Source organism: Zalophus californianus, chromosome 16 (genome assembly GCF_009762305.2).
Source record: "Zalophus californianus isolate mZalCal1 chromosome 16, mZalCal1.pri.v2, whole genome shotgun sequence".
NCBI lineage: Eukaryota > Metazoa > Chordata > Mammalia > Carnivora > Otariidae > Zalophus > Zalophus californianus.
The window spans coordinates 16572709-16599580 of record NC_045610.1 but is presented as its reverse complement, the minus strand read 5'-3'; the positions used below and the strand labels follow the sequence as shown (position 1 = coordinate 16599580).

At 36.2% G+C, this 26872-nt stretch overlaps 1 protein-coding gene across 2 annotated transcripts in view; it reads left to right on the top strand.

Moving 5' to 3' along the window:
- GOSR1 (golgi SNAP receptor complex member 1) overlaps window positions 1–26872 on the top strand; it is a 62111-nt gene that overhangs the window by 4229 nt on the left and 31010 nt on the right. For both annotated transcript variants that reach the window (XM_027625022.1, XM_027625023.1), the window contains exons 3-6: window positions 2470–2557; window positions 2930–3037; window positions 7588–7679; window positions 10434–10508. In XM_027625022.1, coding sequence (XP_027480823.1) covers window positions 2470–2557; window positions 2930–3037; window positions 7588–7679; window positions 10434–10508 — 363 coding nt within the window. The remainder of the gene's footprint in view (window positions 1–2469; window positions 2558–2929; window positions 3038–7587; window positions 7680–10433; window positions 10509–26872) is intronic.

Sequence of the window (26872 nt, the reverse complement as noted above, 5' to 3'; positions counted from 1 at the left end):
GAACCCAGGTCTTTCTGTCTCCAGAGCCTGTACTCTAAACCTTTCTTTGAACATTCCAACAAAAGACTTATTTGAACACCATAGCCAAAGTATTGATTCTTTTTAATAAGGGCACATTATTAAAGAATTAAAGATAGCGAGGCCAACATATTGACTATAGGACCTAAAAATAAGCCGTTGGCATGTCACATAGCTTTGACTGCAGTACATTGTTTTGGACTTACCTTTATTTAGCAAGTAAAGAAAATAAGGAAGGTTCTTTTGTATGTGTAAACTTAATTTTATCACTGGAAAGCATTTTTCTGAAATTTAAGTCTTCCACTTGACTATGCCAGTGAGTATACAATTTTAAAACTGAATTGTCAGGAGACATAATTGCATGATGTTTTTTCTATATTTTCTGTGCTTCATGAACTTAATACTTTTACAACTCCTCTAAAGAGAAAACTATCTTGAAGACATTTCCTAAGAAATTCTACAACAAATTGGGACTGACTTTGTAGATTCCTACAGCCCAACTCTCCCTTCAGTAAGAAGCCTAAGGCCATGAGGATCAAGAGCCAATGTTTATTCTAAAGTGTTTTGTTATTGCCCAAATTGCCCAGATTGTCATAATGAATAATCTTAGTGATGACCAGAATTTTTCATCTAGGAGTAACTTTTTTTTTACTTTCTGTATTTTGAGAACTTTATGGTCTATGAATCATCACATATCTATAAAATGAATTCAGTTTAACTGAATCGTAGTATTGTGGAGAAGGAGTTTTTGACCATTTCCCTGGACTTGTATACTCTGAGAATGGTGAATATAGAGATTGTTTCCTCATTCATTCAAGTATTTAAGGAGTATCTACCATGTGCCAGGCACTATTCTGGGTGCTTGCCATGTATCTGTGAACAGGCAGTTTCCCTCTTCATGGAGCTCACATTTGTTGGCCCATTGTTCTTTTTCATATATCTGGTAGGGAGGATCTGTATTAGTAGTATTTAGAGCATTTTTGCCTGGGCACATTCTAAGAGATAACCTCAGAACTTTGGGTTGGCTTTGAAATATAAAGAACTCGATATTTAGATATATTTTGAGGCAAATAAATTGAAATGTTTTAAGAAATACAAATTTGGACCTAATTAAACATCTTAAAGTAATCCTTTTTATTAACTACTTTTTGGTTATTTCATTGCCCATTACTATTGCTGTGGAATTGTATGTGGAGAAGGGAAATAGTAGCTAGTGTTTTCTTGATGTAAAACTGATGATTTAATCTGTTTTCATTCACCACACCCGAACACTGTCACTGAGCAGGACAAAGTCTTCAGTAAGATTGAAGACCATTGTCATTGCCTTTCTACTTATCTGTGTTCAGTATAACTGAGATCTCTATTGAGCTGCTCACATGATAATGCATACCATTTGGGGACCAAATGAAGGTTAGTGGTTTTTCAGAAGAGGCAAGACAAATTTCCTGGACATCTGGTTTTAGAATTTGAATCTGTCAAACATAAGTTTCACTTGTAAAAAGTTAGATTTTTGACTGACTATTCAGGTTAGAAGACAGTTGACATTTTTGTAAAAAAAAACAAAAACCCTGAAACAATTGCATAATACAAGTGGAAATGTAGAGAGTTGGTACTGAAACTTCCCTGCTGGACATGGCTATCTATATTAGACTTAAAGCCAGTTCCTGATTACTTAATAACTAGGTATCCAGTCTGTGGATTATATAAATCTCAATTTTATTTCTTTTTGGTTAAGAGTCGAGGAAAGAAGAGAGAACTTAATTTGAGGAACCATTATTGCTTTGGAGTAAAAATTCTAAAGATTGTTCCTCACAGATCCCATAACATAATCCGTAATACCTTTTATGCCTCCTTTTATATGTAGTACTACTTAGTTTTACAGTTTTGTTTCACATACTTTTAGATTCAGCATTTAATTGGGCACTGCCATTGCTTAAGTTACTTTCATTTGGGAAATAATAAACAAGCATTTGGAATTTCTTTACATTATTAAGGTTAGATGTATGTATTAAAGTTCAAGAAAATCTTATATGCAATTATATTTTATACCAGGGGTACTTGGGTGGCTCAGTCAGTTAAGCATCCGACTCTTGATTTCAGCTCAGGTCATGATCTCAGAGTCATGAGATCAAGCCCTGCATCAGGCTCTGTACTGGGCGTAGAGCCTGCTTAAGATTCTCCCTCCATTTGCCCCTTGCTGCCTGCTCCGCCCCCCCACGTGTATGCATGGGCTCTCTCTCAAAAAAAAATTATATTTTATACTGAATTTAATATTTAGAATGTGTGTGATCTTTATAGGAAAACTTCTGTAAAAGTTAACAGCGTCTTAAACAGAGAATGTCTCTGGGGTTCCACTTGACTTCTTTAAGAATAATTACCTTATTATTTTAAGTATGTTTATAAAGGATTAGGTTTAAGTAATGGATTCTCTTTAATGGAACTTCTCTTTAGCTCTGACACAACACCCCTTTTAAATGGATCAAGCCAAGACAGAATGTTTGAAACAATGGCAATTGAGATTGAACAGCTTTTGGCAAGGGTAAGTACTTTCTGTTAAATGGCTATTTTACTAGTTAACTGTGTTAATCAGTTGTTAGATGTGGTACTAGATTATATTAACGCAGACATGTTTATTGAAATCACCCTTTCATCCAAGATATGTGCCTGCCCAGGCCCCTTGAATTTAGATTATAGCCATTCTCAGGTCTTATGGGTATTATTTTAGGCTTTCTGGACTATTGGGAGAAAATACTGAATCCTTGTCTGTCATTTTGGCTTTGGTTTTGGGGTGGTTTTTTGTTTGCTTTGCCGTTAACTGAAAGAGCATACAGGCAAATAATTTACTTTTATCTCTTTATAGTGCTTTTTAAAATATTTTGATTGGTTTTCTTTTTCTTCCTCTTCTTTTTAGCTTACAGGAGTAAATGATAAAATGGCAGAATATACCAACAGTGCAGGTGTCCCGTCTTTGAATGCAGCACTGATGCATACATTACAGAGACATAGAGATATATTGCAGGTAATATATTGGGCTTGAGATTTTTAAGTTATTGTAGTGTTTTTTTTTTTAAATCCCTGAATAGAATGTGTATACATGTATATAAGAGAATAAAAAGAAGAATCTTCTGAGATAATAATATTATGCTGTAGAAATTTGTCTTGTTTTACTTTTTTTTCCCTTGGTATAATAAAATTCTGAAAATATCTGATAGCTCTTGCTTTGCCTGGTAAAAATGAATAATATTCATCACTAGGTAAATATACTTCTATTCTGGGAGACCTTGCTAGCTAGCAATAACAGTGAAATAGCCAGTGGTCATGCATAGGCCATAATATGTTGGTTTAGAGTATACTTTCATCAGGCTTTGAAGATAATGTGTGGAAGGGAGGTAATTTACTATATTTAGTATGTTGTTTGAGAAAATATTAAAAGTGTACCAACAAAACGAAATAAACTATTAAAGATTTACATACAGATGTGTTAAAAATAGAGTAGTACAAATAGGAAGGCAAAATTCTTTTTTTTTTTAGATTTTATTTATTGACAGAGAGAGACACAGCGAGAGAGGGAACACAAGCAGGGGGAGAGAGAGAAGCAGGCTTCCCACTGAGCAGGGACCCTGATGCAGGGCTCGATCCCAGGACCCTGGGATCCTGACCTGGGCTGAAGGCAGATGCTTAACGACTGAGCCCCACCCAGGTGCCCTGGCAAATGTTTTGAATATTGAAAAAATTCAGCCATCATTTTTAATTTTAAAAACTCTTGTAAAAATAGGAATAGGAGGATTCTTTATTTACCTAAGGCAAAAATGTGTATATCAAATTAAAGCTAGCATGATGCTTAATGATAAAGCACTGAAAGCATTCCCTTTGAAGAAAGAAAGAAGATAAAGATATCCCCAATCACCACAGATGTTTATTGTTGTTTTGGAAGTTCTTGGTGGTACAATTAAAGATATAAATAAACAAGATCTAAATAGTGACAAGGAAGAGGCAAAACTTGTATTATGTAGCAGTGAAAAGATTATCTAACACAACCAAGAAAAACGACTAAAAAAAAAAAGAGAAACAAATTAAGTAAGATGGTAGGTTATAAAATTAATATATTAAAGCAAGTAGTTTTCCTACATAAAACCAATAACCTTTTAGAAAATATAATGGAAGAAACTAAAATCCTTGTATATAAATTTAATAAGAATGACTAGGACTTGCATGTATAAAACTTTACTGAGGAAAATAAAAGAAAATTTAAGTAAAGGAAAGAATTACTCTGCCTTTGGATAGGAAGATTTCTCTCTAAATCAACCTGTAAATTGAGTGCCTTCCAAATGGAAAAAGAGGTTTATGTTCTTTTTTTTTTTTTTAATTGGCAAAATGACATCAAAGTTAATTTGGAATCACAGACATGTGAGTGTAACCAAGAAAAAAAATGTGAAAATGAAGATAAGTAGTAAAGGATGCCTAGTTCTGCCAGGTATTAAAACCTGTTAAGAAGGTAGAAGAATTAGGGGCACCTGGGTGGCTCAGTCCTTGGGCATATGCCTTCGGCTCAGGTCATGATCCCAGGGTCCTGGGAGTGAGCCCCGCATCGGGTTCCCTGGTTGGCCAGGAGCCTGCTTCTCCCTCTCCCACTCCCCCTGCTTGTGTTCCCTCTCTAGCTGTCTCTCTCTCTCTCTGTCAAATAAATAAATTTTTTAAAAAAGAAGAAGAAGCTAGAAGAATTAAGACAGTTTGATTTTTGGAGAAAAAAAATACACCAATAGAACAGAACAGAGTTCACATGGAAATTAAGTTTCTGATAAAGGTGGTATTTTATTTTATTTATTTTAAGATTTTTTAAAAGATTTTGTTTATTTATTTGAGGCAGAGAGTACAAGCAGGGGGAGCAGCAGAGAGGGAGAAGCAGGCTTCCTCCTGAGCAGGGAGCCCGACATGGGGCTCGATCCTAGGACTCTGGGATCATGACCTGAGCTGAAGGCAGATGTTTAACCAACTGAGCCACCCAGGTGCCCCTAAAGGTGGTATTTTAAATCACTGGGAAAAAGAGGTATCCCTAAATTAAATAGACCTGTAACAATTGGCTAATTATGTAGGGGGGAAAAACAAACTTCAATATCTGTTTCAATCCTCACATCCAGAATAAATTCCAAATGGATCAAAGATTCATATGTAGAAAAAGAAACTATAAAAGTTCAGAATAAAGCATGGGTGAAATTATACATTTCCAGGGGTGCCTGGGTGGCTCAGTCAGTTAAGCATCTGCCTTCAGCTCAGGTCATGATCCCAGGGTCCTGGGATTGAGCCACACGTCGGGCTCTCTGCTCAGTGGGGAGCCTGCTTCTCCCTCTACCCCTGCTTGTGCTCTCTCTTTCTCTCTGTCAAATAAACAAATAAATAAACAAAATCTTAAAAAAAATTCTACATTTCTAAACAATACCTAGTAACAGAAACTAAGAAATGTCTGATTTGCTTAATGTACAGAGAACTAATAGAAATAAAAAGATAACCTAATAGGAAAATGGGCAAAGTATACGAACTGGCTGTTTACAGAAAATGTCCAAAACCATAAAAAGATGTTTCCATATGCCAAAAGGAAAATATACAAATTAAAATGAGATAGGATTTTCCACCTGTCAGAATAGCAAATATTGAAACATCTGTAGCACATGACAAGAATATAGAAAAATGGACCTCATCCAGTGTTGCTGGGAATATAAATTGGTGGTCTTTCTAGAAGGCAGTTTAGCACTATCAAAATTTAAATGTAAGATTCTTTGATCCACTTCTGTTAGGCATCTATTCTTTAAATATACTTTAAAAAGAGTTAAGAGTACAGTAAAATATATACACAGGAATGTTTATTTTTCAAACAGCATTTTTAAAACAAAAACAGTAACTAAAATGTTTACTGGTAGGGAATTGACTAAACTATGGCAGTCATAAGATACTATTCTGTACAGCTATTAAAAAGAATGTAGATTTCTGTTTGTTAATATGAAAAGATTACTTGATACCTTATGAACTACTGAAAAGAAGGTATATAGCAGAATACAGCTGACTCTTGAACAATGCAAGGATTAAGGGTTGCTGACACCCCGACTCTGCACTCCTGTGCAGTCGAAAATTGGCATGTAACTTTTGACTCCCTAAAAACTTAAGTACTGATAGTCTACTGGTGACTAGAAGCCTAACATAAACAGTTGGTTAGCACATACTTTGTATGTTATACGTATTATATACTGTATTCTTACAATAAAGTAAGTTAGAGAAATGTTATTTAAATGATAAGGAGGGGCGCCTGGGTGGCTCAGTTGGTTAAGCAACTGCCTTCGGCTCAGGTCATGATCCTGGAGTCCTGGGATTGAGTCCCACATCAAGATTCCTGCTCAGCAGGGAGCCTGCTTCTCCCTCTCTCTCTGCCTGCTGCTCCGCTTACTTGTATTCTCTCTCTCTGTCCAAAAAAAAAAAAAAAAAATGATAAGGAAAATGTATTTAGAGAACTGCACTGTGAGAAAAATCCACATATAATGGACCTATGCATTTTCAAATCTGTGTTGTTCAAGGATCAACTGTAGTTTGATTTCTTTAGCATAATTGAAAGAAATAATAGGAAGCTTGTATACACAGAAACATAGTTCCTGAAAGAAACTGCAAGAAGGTGATCAGAGTTAGGAGCTGTAGAGCAGGGTGGTTTTTATTTTTGTTCCTTTTGGTGCTCTTTTAGTATTCTCTCCATGTTCATTTATATTTTTGTGTTTAAAGGGGAAGTAGGGGCTTTCCGGGAGATGGGATTATGATTTTCATCTTCTCTATACACATTTCTGAATTTTAAAAAGTAATGAGGGGTGCCTGGGTGGCTCAGTCATTAAGCGTCTGCCTTCGGCTCAGGTCATGATCCTAGGGTCCTGGGATCGAGCCGTGCGTCGGGCTCCCTGCTCAGCGGGAAGCCTGCTTCTCCCTCTCCCACTCCCCTTGCTTGTGTTCCCTCTCTTGCTGTGTCTCTCTCTCTCTCAAATAAATAAATAAATCTTAAAAAAAAAAAAGTAATGAATATTCCTTAATCTTAAAAGTATGGTAGTAGAAAAAGAAAGGAAAATACTTGAAGATGATTTTGTTCTTTACAGTTCTTTTGGTTCTCTTCTTCCTTTGACTGGTTTAGGAATTAAATTTCTGTGGAAATTCCAAAAAGATGAAATATGAAAATAAGTCCCATTGGGTGTACACTAATAAGTAGAAAGAGCCCCTCAAGTTTTATCCTAGGCTATTTGGAATCATTTATCTTAAAGTTATTTTTTTCTTTATAATTCTGTCCCATAAGACAAAGTACTAGAAGATACAAAGGATAATGATTTAGTGGTACTATTATCCTAACACTGAATTGTTTTCATTTGAAAGAAATTGGTCACTCTTCATGAAAGGGATTATAATGTTATTTTTACTTCTTAACTATTTGATTCTTAAGTAGCAGTTTTCTTGACAGAAATTTATAATATGACAATACATAATTGGTTCAATAAGAGGAAAATATATAATGAGTTTATGTTGAGATTGGATATTGATTTATTGCAGGATTATACACATGAATTCCATAAAACCAAAGCAAATTTTGTGGCGATACGGGAAAGGGAGAATCTCATGGGATCAGTACGAAAGGATATTGAGTAAGTTACCTTTTATGTTTATTCAGATTTAGATTTAGATTTAGAGCATATCAGTGATTAACAGTAAATTAAGTAGCACAACCATGATTTCGATTTCAAGGTTTCTGATTCTCATTTTATAGAGAATTCTCTAAATCTCATTTCACTGTTCTTTAAACATTGCTGAATCTAATCTACTTTCCTGGTCTTCTCTCCAGCTTCCCCTAGTTTTATCATTGGCTCCTGCCAACCTTGACTTTACTGTGTTAATTCAGAGTCCTTAGATGCTATATTCATGAGTTTTTCTCTGATCTACCACCCACCTTAATAATGATATTGCCAATAACTGAAGCTCTCTGTGTTTCCTTTTCTGATTACCACCTATCCCCCTACCCTCTTTCTTGCCCTAACACTTACATATATATGTATCTCAGAGTAATTTCATATATATATACACATATATATATGTAGTAACCTTTATTTCTCTGGAATTTGAAGTATCTGTGCTTTCCAGGTTTTATTCAGGCTTCATAGCCACATGTCAAATTATTTAAGAACTCTCAGTGTTTTTATGTTAATCTCAATTCATAATTTTAAAGATTTGTTCATCCATCCTTTTACCTCACTGAACTTCAATAATGCATCCTAATGTTTCATATGGACATTTAAAATTTTTTTTCATGGGGCGCCTGAGCGGCTCAGTCAGGTGAGCGTCTTAACTCTTGATCTCAGGTTGTGGGATCCAGCCCCTGCTTTGGGCTCCACACTCAGCACAGAGTCTGTTTGTCCCTCTCCCTCTGCTTCTTCCCCTACTCCCTCCCTCTCTCTCTCTCAAATAAATAAATCAAATCTTTAAAAAATAAAAAATGTTTTTCACAACTGAACACAGCTGATAAGGTAAATCCACTGGGCATCTAATTAAAACTGAAGACTTTCCACTTTTGGACCATCTATTGATGCCTATCATTGTCTCACTTGTGATAAATTTATGATACATTTCATAAGTAATTATTATCTTGTGTTTCATAATCATATCTGTGATATACATTACCATATCATTAGCTAATATGTATCATGTGTACTCTAAGAAACATTTTCCTAGAGATCCTTTATTTTGTTACAACAGTAAGACAGTTTTGCAACAGAAATAATTTCATATTCATTGCATTCATACTTTTTGCTCAAAACTAATGGAGGATTATCCAACCATCAGAATTATGTTCCTATCCCCAGAAATTATCTTGGAAAATTAATTTTTGTTTGTCCCTGTTCTGTTTTTTTAATGTTTAGTCTTATGTACTTTGTGAAACATGTAGGAGTAAAAAAACATTTTTGCCATAATTAGGTAATTCGTAATATTTTTAGTTCTCAGGAACATGTAAGTCTTTTGTTTAATATCTGTACAGACTATTTATGTGTGTGTTTTCAGGTATACATTGAGAACCAGTGTAGGGGACAGCCTTGGGCATTTTGCTCCCTCAAAATTTGTGGGAATTGTTAGAATATAGCCCACTGTAGTAACTTGCTTTCTGAAAAACAATCATAAAAGGAACATGTTCATCCATTCATTAAACTGTTTCCTGATTACTAGCCATGAGTTAAGACTCTAGATCAGTCACGGTAGAAGCTAGAAATGAAAAGACCAACTTGGCCCTCCTGGAGTTTATAATCTAGGTCCTAGAAGGGAGTAAGACATGTATTCAAATTAATATCATATGAAGCAGAATATGATTAGTGAGATGAGATATAGTAGTAATAACTGATATTTTAAAGTTTTTTGTAGTTGTACACTACTTTTCCATATATTATCTTTTCTGGCTTTATACAGTCTTTTGGTATAGATAGAAATTATGAGTACCATTTTATAAAACTAGATGTTAAGAGACTTGTCTAAGGTTAACTGGCTAATAAATGATGCAAGTATAGATTTAAATCTAGATCACCTGCCTTCAGGGCACCTGCCTGGCTCTGTCAGGAGTGCGTGACTCTTGATCTCGGGCTTAAAAATAAAAAATCTTAAAGTAAATCATGTCTTGCAAGTCCTGTGTGTTCTTGGTTATCTCATGCTGCTTTTCCTGGGGTTTTCTTCCCTTCTGTGCTTTGCAAATCAGCACTGCCTCTCAGCCAGTAGTTCAGTTTTATCAGCATGACCCACTTTTGTCTTACTATACATGTGTGCGGTTTCTTGAATTTTTTATTTTGTTCTTGTTACTTTGAGTAAAGAGCAGAAACATGAAAGTGGTGATAGTAATGATAAAAAGCATTTTCTTGTAAATTTTAGTGCACTTAAGGCCAAGACAGAAATCCTTAAGTATGCCCAAATTGGCAGATCTTAAGTTTCATTTTAGCTCTATGGGCTCTGGTTGATAGACTGCACATACCAATGTGAAGGAAAACATTCCACCGCAGTAGCTTCCTATCCCATGAGCTGTGTAGTAATAAGTTTAAACTTTTACGTCCACTTGGAGAAAGAAAATAAAGATATAATAATAGACAAAAATAATAATATTAGACAAAGGCAAGTAAGGTTTTTGTTTAAAATGTTGGGTTATTTTGGTGAAAAATAATAAACAGCCCTAAATTAGAGAGGCAATTATATTTATATTTATTTATTATGGATGTCATTTTTAGAAGATGAAAATGATCAAACATTTTAACTTCATTCAAAACTATGGAGAGGTTCAATTTGCCTACTTTGGATATTACTAGAGTCAGTCACTTCTGTTTTGCAGTATCTGCCAAAGATGTTCTTAAATTTTCTCTATTTTATTCTAGGTCATATAAAAGTGGGTCTGGAGTAAACAACAGAAGAACTGAACTATTTTTGAAAGAACATGACCACCTCCGAAAGTAGGTATTACTGTATACATACATACCATGCAGCTTCCCATACTTACTAATTCCTTTATTGACATAACAAACATTTTTTGTTTTTTATAGCAAGTGTTTTATCAGTGCTAACTCATTTAATTCTCGTAACGACCCTATTTGGTAAATGTGGAATTGTAACTGTTCCACCTATTAATTAGGAAAGATATTATGCTATCAAATATCCAAAATCTGCATTCACATCACTTAATTGTTACTTGTAATATATCTTTTATTGCCTTAATGTTTCTTTTCTTTAGCAAGTCTATCCTTCTAATAAATTTGTCCACTACTGTAAATTATTACTGTAGATTTTATAGTAATGACGCTGATAATGACTTATGTTTGAATGGCCTGTTACCACTTATATATGCCAAGAAGCTTTATAAAGAGTAATAGGCCATACATCAAATCCAAAGAAATTACCTGATTATCCAGGAATTCAGAAGAAAATGCCTAAAAACTTGGATGAACTATGTATATATTGTAAAACAAATCACCATATTCTATCCCTTTTTCGTGTATGTTTTTCTCTTCAATCTGGTTTCTATAGTATTTTCTCTGTATTTTGTTGTAGAACTTAAGGGTCAGAAAGTTACTGATCTCTATTCAGCCTCTAAGCCCTTGAGCATCTAGTATCCATTATAATTAAGTGTTAAAATTATGTTGATATTTGCTGCTGAATGTCATAAATTAATCATCTCTGTATGAACTTAATGTACTATTCAATTTATTTTTCTTTAAAGATCACCACTTTAGATATAAGGTGTTGTAATCAGAACACGGAAAAATCAAAACTTTTTTAGAAGCCTGGGTTCTAAAAAAAAAATTTTTTTTTTTAATTTAAAAAATTAAAAAATGGAAGCCTGGGTTCTTCTGGTATTGGATATAGTTTAGTGTTCTTTCTTAATCTGTTGAATGTTATTGATTGGCACAAGGGGGCAGTCTTTCCTAGAGTATATTTAGTTTATACTTAATTCCTAGCTTTGGTAGTTCTTTTTGTATTTGATAAAACCATCATAAAAGGAAGAAAGAAGGGGGGGAAATCGGAGGAGGAGACAAACCATGAGAGACTATGGACTCTGAGAAACAAACTGAGGGTTCTAGAGGGGAGGGTGTGGGAAGGGGTTAACCTGGAGATGGGTATGAAAGAGGGCACGTTCTGCATGGAGCACTGGGTGTTATACGCAAACAATGAATCATGGAACACTACATCAAAAACTAGTGATGTAATGTATGGTGATTAACATAACATAAAAAAAATATAGTCACCCAAAAAAAAAACCATCATAAAAAAAGAATATTGCATTACATCCAAAGCTATATTAATACATTCTTTAGTTACAGAGTAAATTTAAAGGATAAGATACTCAAGTAGCACAAAATAAAGGTTAGATTGCATCAGTGTTTCTGTATTTATTGCCTCAAAAAGATGTTAAAAAGTTAGAAATGCAGTAGTTGAATTACTTTAAGAATAATTTGTTGCTAATAATGCAATATATGTTAAGGAAAAAAAAAGAAGATAGCAGGAGGGGAAGAATGAAGGGGAGTAAGTCGGAAGGGGAGACGAACCATTAGAGACAGTGGACTCTGAAAAACAAACTGAGGGTTCTAGAGGGGAGGGGGGTGGGGGGATGGGTTAGCCTGGTGATGGGTATTAAAGAGGGCACATTCTGTGTGGAGCACTGGGTGTTATGCACAAACAATGAATCATGGAACACTACATCAAAAACTAATGATGTAATGTATGGTGATTAACATAACAATAAAAAATTTTAAAAAATACGTCAGTTCAGGGACACATAACAATTTAGGTTATAAAAATGATGAGAAGATTGGAAATCAAAAGCTGTTTTCCATTTTCCTCAGTTTTACATATGATACACTTTATATATATTCCTTTCAATATTCTTTAGTATATGTGCTGCTGAAGCGAGCACTCCTTTCAATATTCTTGTGAAAAAGTTTGTGCTCATTCTATACAGAGAGAAACTGAGGCAGGATGAATTGAATGGAATATGAACTTCTGATGAATTAGGGAAGTTGAGACTGAAAACAGGGCTCAGTCATTGCTCTCAATATTAGAACATAGCTTCCAAATGCATTTTGGAAAAATCAATCTTTTGTGTGTAAATTATGAATATTTGTTAGGTGATAACATAAAATCATGGATGATATGTGTACAAATAATGTGGAAAACTTTGTTTTTTTTCAGTGTCATCTCTATGTCTTTGGCTAACTAAGTGCTTTAAGGAAGAATTTGGCAAGATCTTTTCAGAACTTTTTCCATACAAAAGATATAAGTGCTCATTATAAATACTCAACTTAGAAAGTATGGATAACACAAAAGAGACAATTCAGATCACTCATTAGTACAGATTCTGTAACCATTTTTACTCATCAGTAGATTGGGAGTCTTTTGCATGTTTGATTATTTGGTTTTGCATCTGTTTCATAATACAGATAAACCATGATGTAACCATTTCCCTAATGTTGGCCTTTTGGATTATATTCAGTTTTTATTATTCTACATATTGAAGTCTTTACAAGTATCCATAATTATTTCCTTATGATAAATTCCTAGAATTGGAATATATTCATTTGTAAAGCTTTTTATATATTATTGGCAAATTTCCCTTTACAGGTTAGCTGGAATCCCATTAGTAGCATATATATAAACATTCCCAGTGCCCTCAGTAACACTGATACTTTGAATTTTTTTCATTTATGCCAAGATAGGCAAAAATTCTCCAGTAATAGATTTTTTTTAAATATAAGGGATACATTTTCATTAGAGAAAACATAGGTTAAACAGCCAAGCAAAAGAAGCATAAAGTAGTAGTAGTTAAATTAACCTAAAAGTGATTATAGAAACCTATAGTGATTATAGATTATATACTCCTGTAATTAATAGGCCAGATTTGTTGCTAGGGTAGTTTTTATTTTGGTCTTTCATGGATAAAGGTTTTTTTTTTTAATAATTTTTTATTGTTATGTTAATCACCATACATTACATCATTAGTTTTTGATGTAGTGTTCCATGATTCGTTGTTTGTGCGTAACACCCAGTGCTCCACACAGAATGTGCCCTCTTTAATACCCATCACCAGGCTAACCCATCCCCCCACCCCCCTCCCCTCTAGAACCCTCTGTTTTTCAGAGTCCATCGTCTCTAATGGTTCGTCTCCCCCTCCGACTTAACTCCCCTTCATTCTTCCCCTCCTGCTATCTTCTTCTTCTTTTTTTTCCTTAAAATATATTGCATTATTTGTTTCAGAAGTACAGATCCGTGATTCATCAGTCTTGTACAATTCACAGTGCTCACCATAGCACATACCCTCCCCAATGTCTATCACCCAGCCACCCCAGCCCTCCCACCCCCCACCACTCCAGCAACCCTCAGTTTGTTTCCTGAGATTAAGAATTCCTCATATCAGTGAGGTCATATGATACATGTCTTTCTCTGATTGACTTATTTCACTCAGCATAACACCCTCCAGTTCCATCCACGTCGTTGCAAATGGCAAGATCTCATTCCTTTTGATGGCTGCGTAATATTCCGTTGTGTATATATACCACATCTTCTTTATCCATTCATCTGTCGATGGACATCTTGGCTCTTTCCACAGTTTGGCTATTGTGGACATTGCTGCTATAAACATTGGGGTGCACGTACCCCTTCAGATCCCTACATTTGTATCTTTGGGGTAAATACCCAGTAGTGCAATTGCTGGATCGGATGGTAGCTCTATTTTCAACTGTTTGAGGAACCCCCATACTGTTTTCCAAACTGGTTGCACCAGCTTGCATTCCCACCAACAGTGTAGGAGGGTTACCCTTTCTCCACATCCCCGCCAACATCTGTAGTTTCCTGACTTGTTAATTCTAGCCATTCTGACTGGTGTGAGGTGGTATCTCATGGAGGTTTTGATTTGGATATCCCTGATGCCGAGCGATGTTGAGCACTTTTTCATGTGTCCGTTGGCCATTTGGATGTCTTCTTTGGAGAAATGTCTTTTCATGTCTTCTGCCCATTTCTTGATTGGATTATTTGTTCTTTGGGTGTTGAGTTTGATAAGTTCTTTATAGATTTTGGATACTAGCCCTTTATCTGATATGTCATTTGCAAATATTTTCTCCCATTCTGTGGGTTGTCTTTTGGTTTTGTGGACTGTTTCTTTTGCTGTGCAAAAGCTTTTTATCTTGATGAAATCCCAATAGTTCATTTTTGCCCTGGCTTCCCTTGCCTTTGGCGATGTTTCTAGGAAGAAGTTGCTGCGGCTGAGGTCGAAGAGGTTGCTGCCTGTGTTCTCCTTTAGGATTTTGATGGACTCCTGCCTCACGTTTAGGTCTTTCAACCATTTGGAGTCTATTTTTGTGTGTGGTGTAAGGAAATGGTCCATTTTCATTCTTCTGCATGTGGCTGTCCAATTTTCCCAACACCATTTGTTGAAGAGACTGTCTTTTTTCCATTGGCCATTCTTTCCTGCTTTGTCAAAGATGAGTTGACCATAGAGTTGAGGGTCCATTTCTGGGCTCTCGATTCTGTTCCATTGATCTGTGTGTCTGTTTTTGTGCCAGTACCATACTGTCTTGATGATGACAGCTTTGTAATAGAGCTGGAAGTCCGGAATTGTGATGCCGCCAGCTTTGCTTTTCTTTTTCAATATTCCTCTGGCTATTCGGGGTCTCTTCTGGTTCCATACAAATTTTAGGATTATTTGTTCCATTTCTTTGAAAAAGGTGGATGGTATTTTGATGGGGATTGCATTGAATGTGTAGATTGCTCTAGGTAGCACTGACATCTTCACAATATTTGTTCTTCCAATCCATGAGCATGGAACGTTTTTCCATTTCTTTGTGTCTTCCTCAATTTCTTTCATGAGTATTTTATAGTTTTCTGAGTACAGATCCTTTGCCTCTTTGGTTCAATTTATTCCTAGGTATCTTATGGTTTTGGGTGCAATTGTAAATGGGATCGACTCCTTGATTTGTCTCTCTTCTGTCTTGGTGGTGGTGTATAGGAATGCCACTGATTTCTGTGCATTGATTTTATATCCTGCTACTTTACTGACTTCCTGTATGAGTTCTAGCAGTTTTGGGGTGGAGTCTCTTGGGTTTTCCACATACAGTATCATATCATCTGCAAAGAGTGAGAGTTTGACTTCCTCTTTGCCGATTTGGATGCCTTGGATTTCTTTTTGTTGTCTGATTGCTGTGGCTAGGACTTCTAATACTATGTTGAATAGCAGTGGTGAGAGTGGACATCCCTGCCGCGTTCCTGACCTTAGGGGAAAAGCTCTCAGCTTTTCCCCATTGAGAATGATATTCGTTGTAGGTTTTTCATAGATGGCTTTTGTACCCTCTATTCCTATACTCTGAAGAGTTTTGATCAAGAACGGATGCTGTACTTTGTCAAATGCTTTTTCTTCATCTATTGAGAGGATCATATGATTCTTGTTCTTTCTTTTGTTAATGTATTGTATCACATTGATTGATTTGCGGATGTTGAACCAGCCTTGCAGCCAGGGATAAATCCCACTTGGTCGTGGTGAATAATCCTTTTAATGTACTGTTGGATCCTGTTGGCTAGTACTTTGGTGAGAATTTTTGCATCCATGTTCATCAAGGATATTGGTCTGTAATTCTCCTTTTTGATGGGGTCTTTGTCTGGTTTGGGGATCAAGGTAATGGTGGCCTCATAAAACGAGTTTGGAAGTTTTCCTTCCATTTCTATTTTTTGGAACAGTTTCAGGAGAATAGGTATTAATTCTTCTTTAAATGTCTGATAGAATTCCGCTGGGAAGCCATCTGGCCCTGGGCCTTTGTTTGTTGGGAGATTTTTGATGACTGCTTCAATTTCCGTAGGGGTTATAGGTCTGTTCAGATTTTCTATTTCTTCCTGGTTCAATTTTGGTAGTTGATACATCTCTAGGAATGCACCCATTTCTTCCAGGTTATCTAATTTGCTGGCATAGAGTTGCTCATAATATGTTCTTATAATTGTTTGTATGTCTTTGGTGTTGGTTGTGATCTCTCCTCTTTCATTCATGATTTTGTTGATTTGGGTCATTTCTCTTTTCTTTTTGATAAGTCTGGCCAGGGGTTTATCAATCTTGTTAATTCTTTCAAAGAACCAGCTCCTAGTTTCCTTGATCTGTTCTACTGTTCTTTTGGTTTCTAGTTCATTGATTTCTGCTCTGATCTTTATTATTTCTCTTCTCCTGCTGGGTTTAGGCTTTATTTGCTGTTTTTTCTCCAGCTCCTTTATGTGTAGGGTTAGGTTGTGTATTTGAGACCTTTCTTGTTTCTTGAGAAAGGCTTGTATTGCTATATACTTTTCTCTCAGGACTGCCTTTGCTGCATCCCAAAGATTTTGAACAGTTGTGTTTTCATTTTCATTGGTTTCCATGAATTTTTTTAATTCTTCTTTAATTTCCTGGTTGACCCATTCATTCTTTAGTAGGATGCTCTTTAGCCTCCATGTATTTGAGTTCTTTCCAACTTTCCTCTTGTGGTTGAGTTCTAGTTTCAAAGCATTGTGGTCTGAAAACATGCAGGGAATGATCCCAATCTTTTGGTACCGGTTGAGACCTGATTTGTGACCTAGGATGTGATCAATTCTGGAGAATGTTCCATGGGCACTAGAGAAGAATGTGTATTCCGTTGCTTTGGGATGGAATGTTCTGAATATGTCTGTGAAGTCCACCAGTGTTTCATTTAAAGTCTTTATTTCTTTGTTGATCTTTTGCTTAGATGATCTGTCCATTTCAGTTAGGGGGGTGTTAATGTCCCCCACTATTATTGTATTGTTGTCAATGTGTTTCTTTGCTTTTGTTATTAATTGCCTTATATAATTGGCTGCTCCCACGTTAGGGGCATAGATATTTACAATTGTTAGATCTTCTTGTTGGATAGCTCCTTTAAGTAGGATATAGTGTCCTTCTTCATCTTATTACAGTCTTTGTTTTAAAATCTAATTTGTCTGATATAAGGATTGCCACCCCAGCTTTCTTTTGGTGTCCATTAGCATGGTAAATGGTTTTCCACCTCCTCACTTTCAATGTGGGGGTGTCTTTGGGTCTAAAATGAGTCTCTTGCAGACAGCATATCGATGGGTCTTGTTTTTTAATCCAATCTGATAGCCTGTGTCTTTTGATTGGGGCATTTAGCCCATTTACATTCAGGGTAACTATTGAAAGATAGGAATTTAGTGCCATTGTATTGCCTGTAAGGTCACTGTTACTGTATATTGTCTGTGTTCCTTTCTGATCTATGCTGCTTTTAGGCTCTCTTTTTGCTTAGAGGACCTCTTTCAATATTTCTTGTAGGGCTGGTTTTGTGTTTGCAAATTCCTTTAGTTTTTGTTTGTCCTGGAAGCTTTTTATCTCTGCTTCTATTTTCAATGATAGCCTAGCTGGATATAGTATTCTTGGCTGCATATTTTTCTCGTTTAGTGCTCTGAAGATACCATGCCAGTCCTTTCTGGCCTGCCAGGTCTCTGTGGATAGGTCTGTTGCCAGTCTAATGTTTCTGCCATTGTAGGTTAGATATCTCTTCTCCCGAGCTGCTTTCAGGATTTTCTTTTTGTCTCTGAGACTCGTAAGTTTTACTATTAGATGTTGGAGTGTTGACCTATTTTTATTGATTTTGAGAGGGGTTCTCTGTGCCTCCTGGATTTTGATGCCTGTTTCCTTCCCCACATTAGGGAAGTTCTCTGCTATTATTTGCTCCAATATACCTTCTGCCCCTCTCTCTCTTTCTTCTTCTTCTGGGATCCCAATTATTCTAATGTTGTTTCGTCTTATGGTATCGCTTATCTTTCGAATTCTGCCCTCGTGATCCTGTAGTTGTTTATCTCTCTTTTTCTCAGCCTCTTTATTTTCCATCATTTCGTCTTCTATATCGCTGATTCTTTCTTCTGCCTCATTTATCCTAGCAGTTAGTGCCCCCATTTTTGATTGCACCTCATTAATAGCCTTTTTGATTTCGACTTGGTTAGATTTTAGTTCTTTTATTTCTCCAGAAAGGGTTTCTCTAATAACTTCCACACTTTTTTCAAGCCCAGCTAGTATCTTTAAAGTCATGATTCTGAACTCTAGGTCCGACATTGTACTAATGTCAGTATTGAGTAGGTCCCTGGCAGGCGGTACTACCTCTTGTTCTTTTTGCTGAGGTGATTTTTTTCGTCTTGTCATTTTGTCCAGAGGAGAACAGATGAATGAGAGAACAGAATGCTAACAGGTTAACAACGTCTCCAGCAAATATACTCTATACAAATCAGAAAAGACCTGAAACCAGGGGACAAGAAAGGGAAAGAAAGAAGAGGAAAAAAAAAGGAAAAAGAAAAAGATAAAAACAAAAACAGAACAAAACAAAGAAAAACAGAATATGATCAAATATGATCAGGCTAGTGCATAGATCAGTGCCACACACTAGCTTTTAGGCATATTTTGGTCTGTTAGAAGAAAGTGCCTGCTAAAATTTTAAAGGAAGAAAGACTTACATATGTACAAAATAAGGGTTGATACAATGAAGGGATGGCAGATGACTGTAAAAATGAAAATTATAAAAGATTTTATAAAAGGGCTTAATAAGATAAGTTATTTTTAAAAAGAAAGAAGAAGATTTAAAAAGAAAAAGAAAAAAGAGAAAAAAGGGAGAGAATGTGATCAGGCAGGAGACTAGAACAAAGCCATACACTAGTGATTTAGGGTATATTTTGATCTGTTAGAAGAAATTGTATCTCAAAATTTTAAAGAGAGAACAACTTATATATATATATGCCAAAAATAAGGGTAACTACTATGAAGGGATAAAAATATGACTCTAAAAATGAAAAATAAAAAATGTTTTTTTTAAAAAAGGGATTGATAAGATGTTGTTTGAAAAAGGGAAAAAGAAAAATTCAAAAAAAAAAGTTAAAAAAATTAACTTTGAAAAACTAATGAATTATGGTAAAAAAGCCATGAATTCTATGTGCAGTATTCCCCTAGCGCTGGAGTTTTCCCGTTCTCCTTGATCCGTAAACTTGGTCTTGGCTTGCTGGCTGTTTGTGCTGATCTTCTGGGGGAGGGGCCTGTTGCCGTGGTTCCCAAATGTCTTTGCCGGAGGCGGAATTGCCCCGCCCTTGTGAGTCCGGTCTAAGCAGGCTGCTCCAGTTTGCTCTCAGGAGCTTTTGTTCCCTGCAAGCTCTCACTCGGTACAGCTTTGGAGGACCAGGGTGAAAATGGTGGCCTCCCACTCTCTGCCCGGAGGAGCTGAGAACTCGGGGCCTTGCTCCTCAGTGAGCCCCCAGAGAAAAGCAGTCACTCCCGTCTCTCCAGTCTCTGGCCGCACTCTGTGCTCACCCGGCCTGTGACCGAGCGTTTCTGTCTCTGGCACCCAACCCCGTGTGGAGTGTCCAAACCCAGCAGATCCCTGCGGTGCGCTCCCACGCTGCTCCTCCCTGGGGAGGAAGGGGAGTCTCCCCAACTCTGTCGCTTGTTGGGTCCCTGCTGGAGGAGCAGTGGCCCTACTGGGCCGCGGATCACGGTTTATGGCAACCTCCAGCTGAGAGCCCGCGCCTCGGCTCCATCTCTGCAGCCGGCTTCCCCGCTCCGATGTCTGGGAGCTCTGGCGCACTCAGGCACCCCCGGTCTTTCTGTGACCCCCAGGGTCCTGAGACCACACTGTCCCACAAGCGTTCCACCTCCCGCTTAGCCACTGCAGCGATGGCCCTCCACGGAGCCGACTTCTAAAAGTTCCGATTTTGTGCTCCACGGCTCTAGCACTTGCCAGAAGCGGCCGACGGAGGCCCCCTCCCCCGCCGTCTATCCTCCCGAATATCGCCTCGGATTCACTTCTCCGCACGTCCTACCTTCCAGAAAGTGGTCGCTTTTTTGTTCATAGTGTTGTTACTCTTCTTATCTTCGATCTCCTGTTGAGTTCGTAGGTGTTCAGAATGGTTTGATCCCTATTCAGCTGAATTCCTGAGACCAGACAAAATCCAGGTCTCCTACTCCTCTGCCATCTTGCTCCGCCCCCCCATAAAGGTTTTTAATACCCAATAACTGAGGTAACTACTTTGATTTTGTACAGTAGTATTGGACTTTTTATGGCTGGAAGCGTATGTAGATTTTTATTTGATTCTTCATAACATTTTTTATGGTAATTAAATTTCTTGTTTCAAAAGTACGTGTTTTTGCCTTGAAAAAGAATAAAACAATTTTTATAAACGAATGCCAAACTTAAAAAGAAAACAAACCTAACTTTGTTTTTACCAGTTTGAGTTAACACTTTTTGCCTTAAAAGTTAATGTTGTTGGCTTGTGACAATTTATCTTATAAAAGACAATAATTTCTCTTCCTGTGGATAAAGTAGCTTTCAATTTTGACTCCACTTTCTCTGAGTCTGTTTTCGGTACATCAGTCAGAAGAAAATGGCTGACTTTGAATTAGTGTCAAGCTTGTAGTTATTTGTTTTTTACTGGGCTATGGTATAGATGCATTTCTATGAGCTTTGCTGTTTAGATTAATTTCTCTTCCTTTATTTAACCATTCTCTTTCATTGTTCTTTTATATTTTCCTTTTTGAAAGAAGTGTCTGAATTAGTTTTGTATTTTAAAGTTCTTTTTTTTTCTTAAAGAACTTTTACCTTTATGATGTCTCTCATCCTTTACTTTTAAAGGATGTAGTTTTAACAAACATGTATATGTATGTACACACACAAACACTAGTTTAATTGCCCATTATAGTCAAGATATAGAACATTTCTGTCACCCCAAGAAAGTTTTATGCCCTTTTATGGTCAATTCCTGTCTCCTAGTCCCAGGCAACTGCTTATCTGCTTTCTGTCGTTGTAGATTATTTTACCTTTTCTAGAATTTCATATAAATGATTTCATACAATGTATACTTTTCAATTAGCATCGTGTTGCTAAGATTCATCTATTTGTTTTTGTTTTTTGTATCAGTAGTCAGTTCTTTTCTGTCACTGAATAATTTCCATTGTTGATATACCTCAGTTTGTTTATATATTCACCCATCGTGGATATTTAGGTTAATGTTTTAGTTTTGGGCTATTACCAATAAAGTTAGTATGACCATTCATAGACAGAATATCATGTGGCTATATGTTTTCATTTCTCTTGAGTAATTACCTAGGAGTTGTATTGTTGGGTTCTAATGGCAAGTGTAAGTTTATGTTTCATTTTATAGGAAACTGTCAGATGTCTTTAAGTGGTTTTATCATTTTTGCATTCCTAACAACCCCGTATTGAGAGTTCCAGTTGCTTTAAATCCTTGCCAGCATTTGATACTGTCGATCCTTCTATTTTAGCTATTCTAATAGATGTGTAATTGCATCTCATTGTGGTTTAGATTTGCACTTCTCTGATGACTAATGATAAGCATCCTTTCAAGTGCTTATCAGCCATTTGTTTATATTTAGTGAAATGCCTGTTCATGTATTTTGCCCATTTTTCATTTGGGCTATTTGTCTTTTTACTATTAAGTTTTGTTTGGTTTTGTTTTTCTTACTATTGAGTTTTAAAAGTTCTTTCTGTATCCTGGGTACAGGTTCTTTGTCAGAGGTTTTGCAAATATTTTCTTTGAGGCTGTGACTTACCTTTTCGTTCTCATTATGGTGACTTCCAAAAGAGCAGAGGTTTTACATTTTGATGAAGTCTAGTTGATCAGTTTTTCTTTCATGGCTCATTTATTTTCAGTCTAAAATCTTGACCTAAGTTTGCAACTATTTTGCCGTTTTCTAACAGAAGTTTTACAGTCTTAGCATTTTTACTTCATTTTTGTGTCTAGGGTGAGTAAGGTCGATTCATTTATTTGTCACATGGATATCGTGTTGTTTCAGCACTATTTGTTGAAGACTCCTTTCCCCTGCTGAATTATGTTGGCACCTTTTGTTGAGAATTAATTAACCATATGTTACTTGGTTTATTTCTGGACCCTTTTCTGTTCCATTGACCTTTATAGGTCCATCCTTATGCCAATACCTTCACTGTTTTGATTGCTGTAGCTGTATTTTAAGTCTTGAAATGAGGTAATGCAGGTCTTCTAACTTTGTTCTGTATTTTCAGAATTGTTTGGCTCTTCCAAGTCTTTTGCATTGCCATATAAATTTTACAATCAGCTTGTAAAAAAAAAAGAAAGCCTGCTGGCATTTTAAATAGGATTACATTGAATCTATAGAACCATTAGGGGAGAATTGCCATGTTAACAATAACAAATCTTCCAACTCAGGAACATGGTATGCTTTTCTATTTATTTAGGTCTCCCTTTATTTCTTGTAGCATTTTATGGTTTTCACCATGCAGGCCTTAACACAAATTATGTCAAATTTATCTTTAAATATTTCCTCTTTGGGGATGTGATTATAAATGGAATTTAAAATTTTTAATTTTCTAATTATTTTGTCTAGTATGGAAAGTAATTGATTATTGTATATAACTTCATCCTGTGACCTTACTAAATTTACTTATTATAGTAGTTTCTTGGTAAATCTTTTGGGGTTTTCTATGTATGCAGTCCCATTACCCAAGAATGTAGTTTTATTTCCCCCTTTCTAATCTGTGTTCCTTCTATCTCTTTCCTCATTGCACTGGTAAAACCACCAACACAATGCTGGATAGAGGCAGTTAGTGCAAATATTCTTGCCCTGTTTTGTATTTGGGGAGAAACATTTATCCTTTGATATTAACAGGTTTTGTACATGCCCTTAATCAGATTGAGGAAAAACCTTTCTCTCCCTGTTTTGTCAAGAGTTGCTTTTTTTGTTGGTTGGGCTTTTTAGCTTTTTTTTTTTTTTTAAAGATTTTATTTATTTGAGAGAGAGAGAATGAGAGACAGAGAGCACGAGAGGGAAGAGGGTCAGAGGGAGAAGCAGACTCCCTGCTGAGCAGGGAGCCCGATGTGGGACTCGATCCCGGGACTCCAGGATCATGACCTGAGCTGAAGGCAGTCGCTTAACCAACTGAGCCACCCAGGCGCCCCGGGCTTTTTAGCTTTTTATTTTGAAATAATTTTAGCCTGTAGAGTAATTGAACAAATAGTACATAGAATTTTTGTATACCTTTCACCTAGCTTTCCTAATGTTAATGTCTTATAATACCTTAATACAATTATCAAATCCAGCAAATTATCATACAATAATATTAACTAAACTACAGACTTTATTCACCAATTCTTCCACTAATGTTCTTTTTATGTTCCAAGGTCCAGTTCAGGCTCCTATGTTGCATTAGGTGTCATGTCTCCTTAATCTCCTCAGATTGGTGACAAAATTGTCTTACCTTAATTTGTCAAGAGAAAATGTCAGACAAACCCAAGTTAAGGGACATTCTACAAAAATAACTACTACTCTAAAATGTTACAGTCCTGACTTTATACAGTTTTGGCAAGAATACCGTATGGTGATGTTGGGCCCTTCTTAGAGCATCATATCAGGGTGTATATCATGTCAGTATGCCTTATAATGTTAATCTAGATTGCTTAAAGTGGTGTCGGTCACGTTTCTCCACTATAAAATTGTTTCCCGTTGTAATTAATAAATATAGGGAAAGATACTTTGAAACTGCAAATACCCTATTAATCTGCAAGATTTTTCCACCAATTTTAGCATCCCCTAGTGAATCTTGCTTCCCCAATTATTCCTGGGTTGTTTGCCTACTGGTGATTTTCTATTTCCATCAGTCCTTGTACATTTAATAGTTGAGATTCTCTAAGGCCCCTTCTCCATCATTTATTTTATTTAATTATTTATTTATCAATGTAGACTCATGAATATTTGTTTTATACTTTGGGTTATAATACAGCACTATCATTATTTTGTTGTTCACATTGTTCCAACTTTGGCCATTGGGAGCTCCTTCCCTTAGCTTCTGTCATTTGACATACCCCATCTTTTTTTGATCACTTTCTTTACAATTTGTTACCACATAGTTTTCATGGCTTTTGTATTTTCCCTGCCTCAGCCCTGGAATTAACCACTTCTCCAAGCAGCATTAGTTCCTATTTTTGGAGAATGGTTCAGAAACTAAGAACTGGGTGCTAATTGTTACTGCTTCTAGGCTCTCTCTTAAAGTTTTTGTCATGGATAGGGTTGGAACTTTTTCGTATCTTTTTTGCATCTCTTAAGGTGATCAATTTTTTTCCTTTATTGCTATAATATGGTGAATTACACTGATTATTTTCAGACATTAAAGCAATCTTGATTCCTAGAATAAACCCCTTTGTCATGATATACTTATCATCCTTTTGATATATTGCAGGATTTATTTTGTTAAGGATTTTTATATTATGCTTGTGAAGAATATCTTTAGTTTTCTTTTCTTGAGATGTCTTTGGCCCCATTAAATGAGTTGGGAAATGTCCCCTGTACTGTTTGCTGAAAGAGTTTGTAAAGACTTGGTGTTATTCCTTCCTTAAATGTTTGATGAAATTTACTAGTGAATCTGTCTCAGCCTGGAGTTTTCTTTGTGGCAAGATTTTTAAATTACAAATGCAGTTCTTTTGGAGATAACAAGACTATGGCTCTGGATTTATCCCTGGGGTGGAGGTGTGGAGGCTGGGAGGGTTAGGTTACTCTGATTGGCCCAACTGGTCACAAATCCATCCTTGTGACTTAGAAATCTGTTATCAGAAGATAATGTCATATTTACAGGGCTCCAGAGAAGTTATCAGCCAACTTAGTCACTTCAGTTGGGTTTACTATACTCTCCTCTGTATTCCAAGCCATAAACATAGAAATAGTTGGTTAAACAAACTTTTTTCCTAGTGATATTTATTGAGTTGGACTTTTACCATTCTCCCCCTGCCCCACCACTTACGAATTAAAAAGTTTTTATGGGCCTGTGGGGCCCTTCATGATCAACCTGCTGCCTAAATCTACAACTTCATCTCCATCCCTTCATCTGTATTACTCTTTCCGTTTACTTATCAGGTACCAGCTCTACTGGCCTTTGTTCATTTCCTTCCCCAGAGATATTAAGCCATTTCCCTTCTCAGCCTCTTTGTACTTGTATTTCATTCTATCTGCTTAAAGTACTCTTTTCTTAGCTTTTCATATGGCTTATTCATTGACATCTTTATAGCCTAAGCTCACTTGTCAGCTCTTCAAAAAGGACTTTTTAAACTATCTTATCTAAAATAGACCTTCCTGGGGCTCCTGGGTGGCTCAGTCGGTTAAGCGTCTGCCTTCGGCTTAGGTCATGATCCTGGGATCGAGCCCCTCATCTGGCGCCCTGCTTAGCGGGGAGCTTGCTTCTCCCTCTCCCTCTGTCTCCCGCTCCCCTTGCTTGTGCTCTCTTTCTGTCTCTGTCAAAAAAAAATAAAATAGACCTTCCTCTTTTATTACATAAAAAAGTGGTTTTTTGGCTTCTTTCATAGCATTTATGAGAATCTGTAATAATTTGTTCTGGTTTTTTGTTTATTTTTTTATTGACTCTCCTTGAATGTAAGTTTCATAAGAGTAGGGGACCTGGTTAATCTAGGTCTAGTTCTTGGCAGTGTTGTGTCCCTAGTTCCTATTATATCATAGACACTTAATATTTATATCTTGTATAAATGAATGGGTGCAAATAGAAGGTATTAATTTTTGTTTCCTATATATGTATATGTAGGACACCTGTTTCATTCATTTACTTATTCCCCAAATACTCATTGAATACATATTATATATACAATATTGGTCTAGATGCTTTATATACATATGAAATCTGATTTTGAGAATGAAAGGGGATATTATTAATGTGATGAATTATTAAAAATCAAATTCTTCTATGGTATATACTAACAGTCTTTGGCAAGCATCTCTCGTATTCATGGATAGGAAACAAGATTCAGAAAGACATAGGCCAGGGTTTCATAACTATTCAGTAGTATACTAAACCCACATTTCCTAACCTATTTCCATATTTGTCCCACATCATACTGCCTTCCCTGTGACTTGCTGCTTTAAAATTTTATTTTTCTTGTATTAGGGATTCAGCATACATAATGCTATTGAGGCTTGAAAGATCAGCTCCTTTGCATTTCTCTGAAAAGCATGTGACCTGGCCTCTCTGTGTCTGTTTTTGTTTTTTTTGTTTGTTTGGTTTTTGGTTTTTTGTAATGGGATCGTAGCTGTCCCTTTATGTTACATGATTTTCGGGAAGAATGGCTTAAGAGTTAAGGCATTTTACAAAATTAAAAGCACCTAAAAAATCTGAAGAATTTGTTTCATATAACTTTTCAAAAACAGGACTGTTGTATAAAGCAAGTTACACTTAAACAAACAGATCAGTTACAGTACTGAGAATTTGTTTTGTTTTCATTCCATTGACTTCAGCAGATGCGATTGTTATCCTCTGAG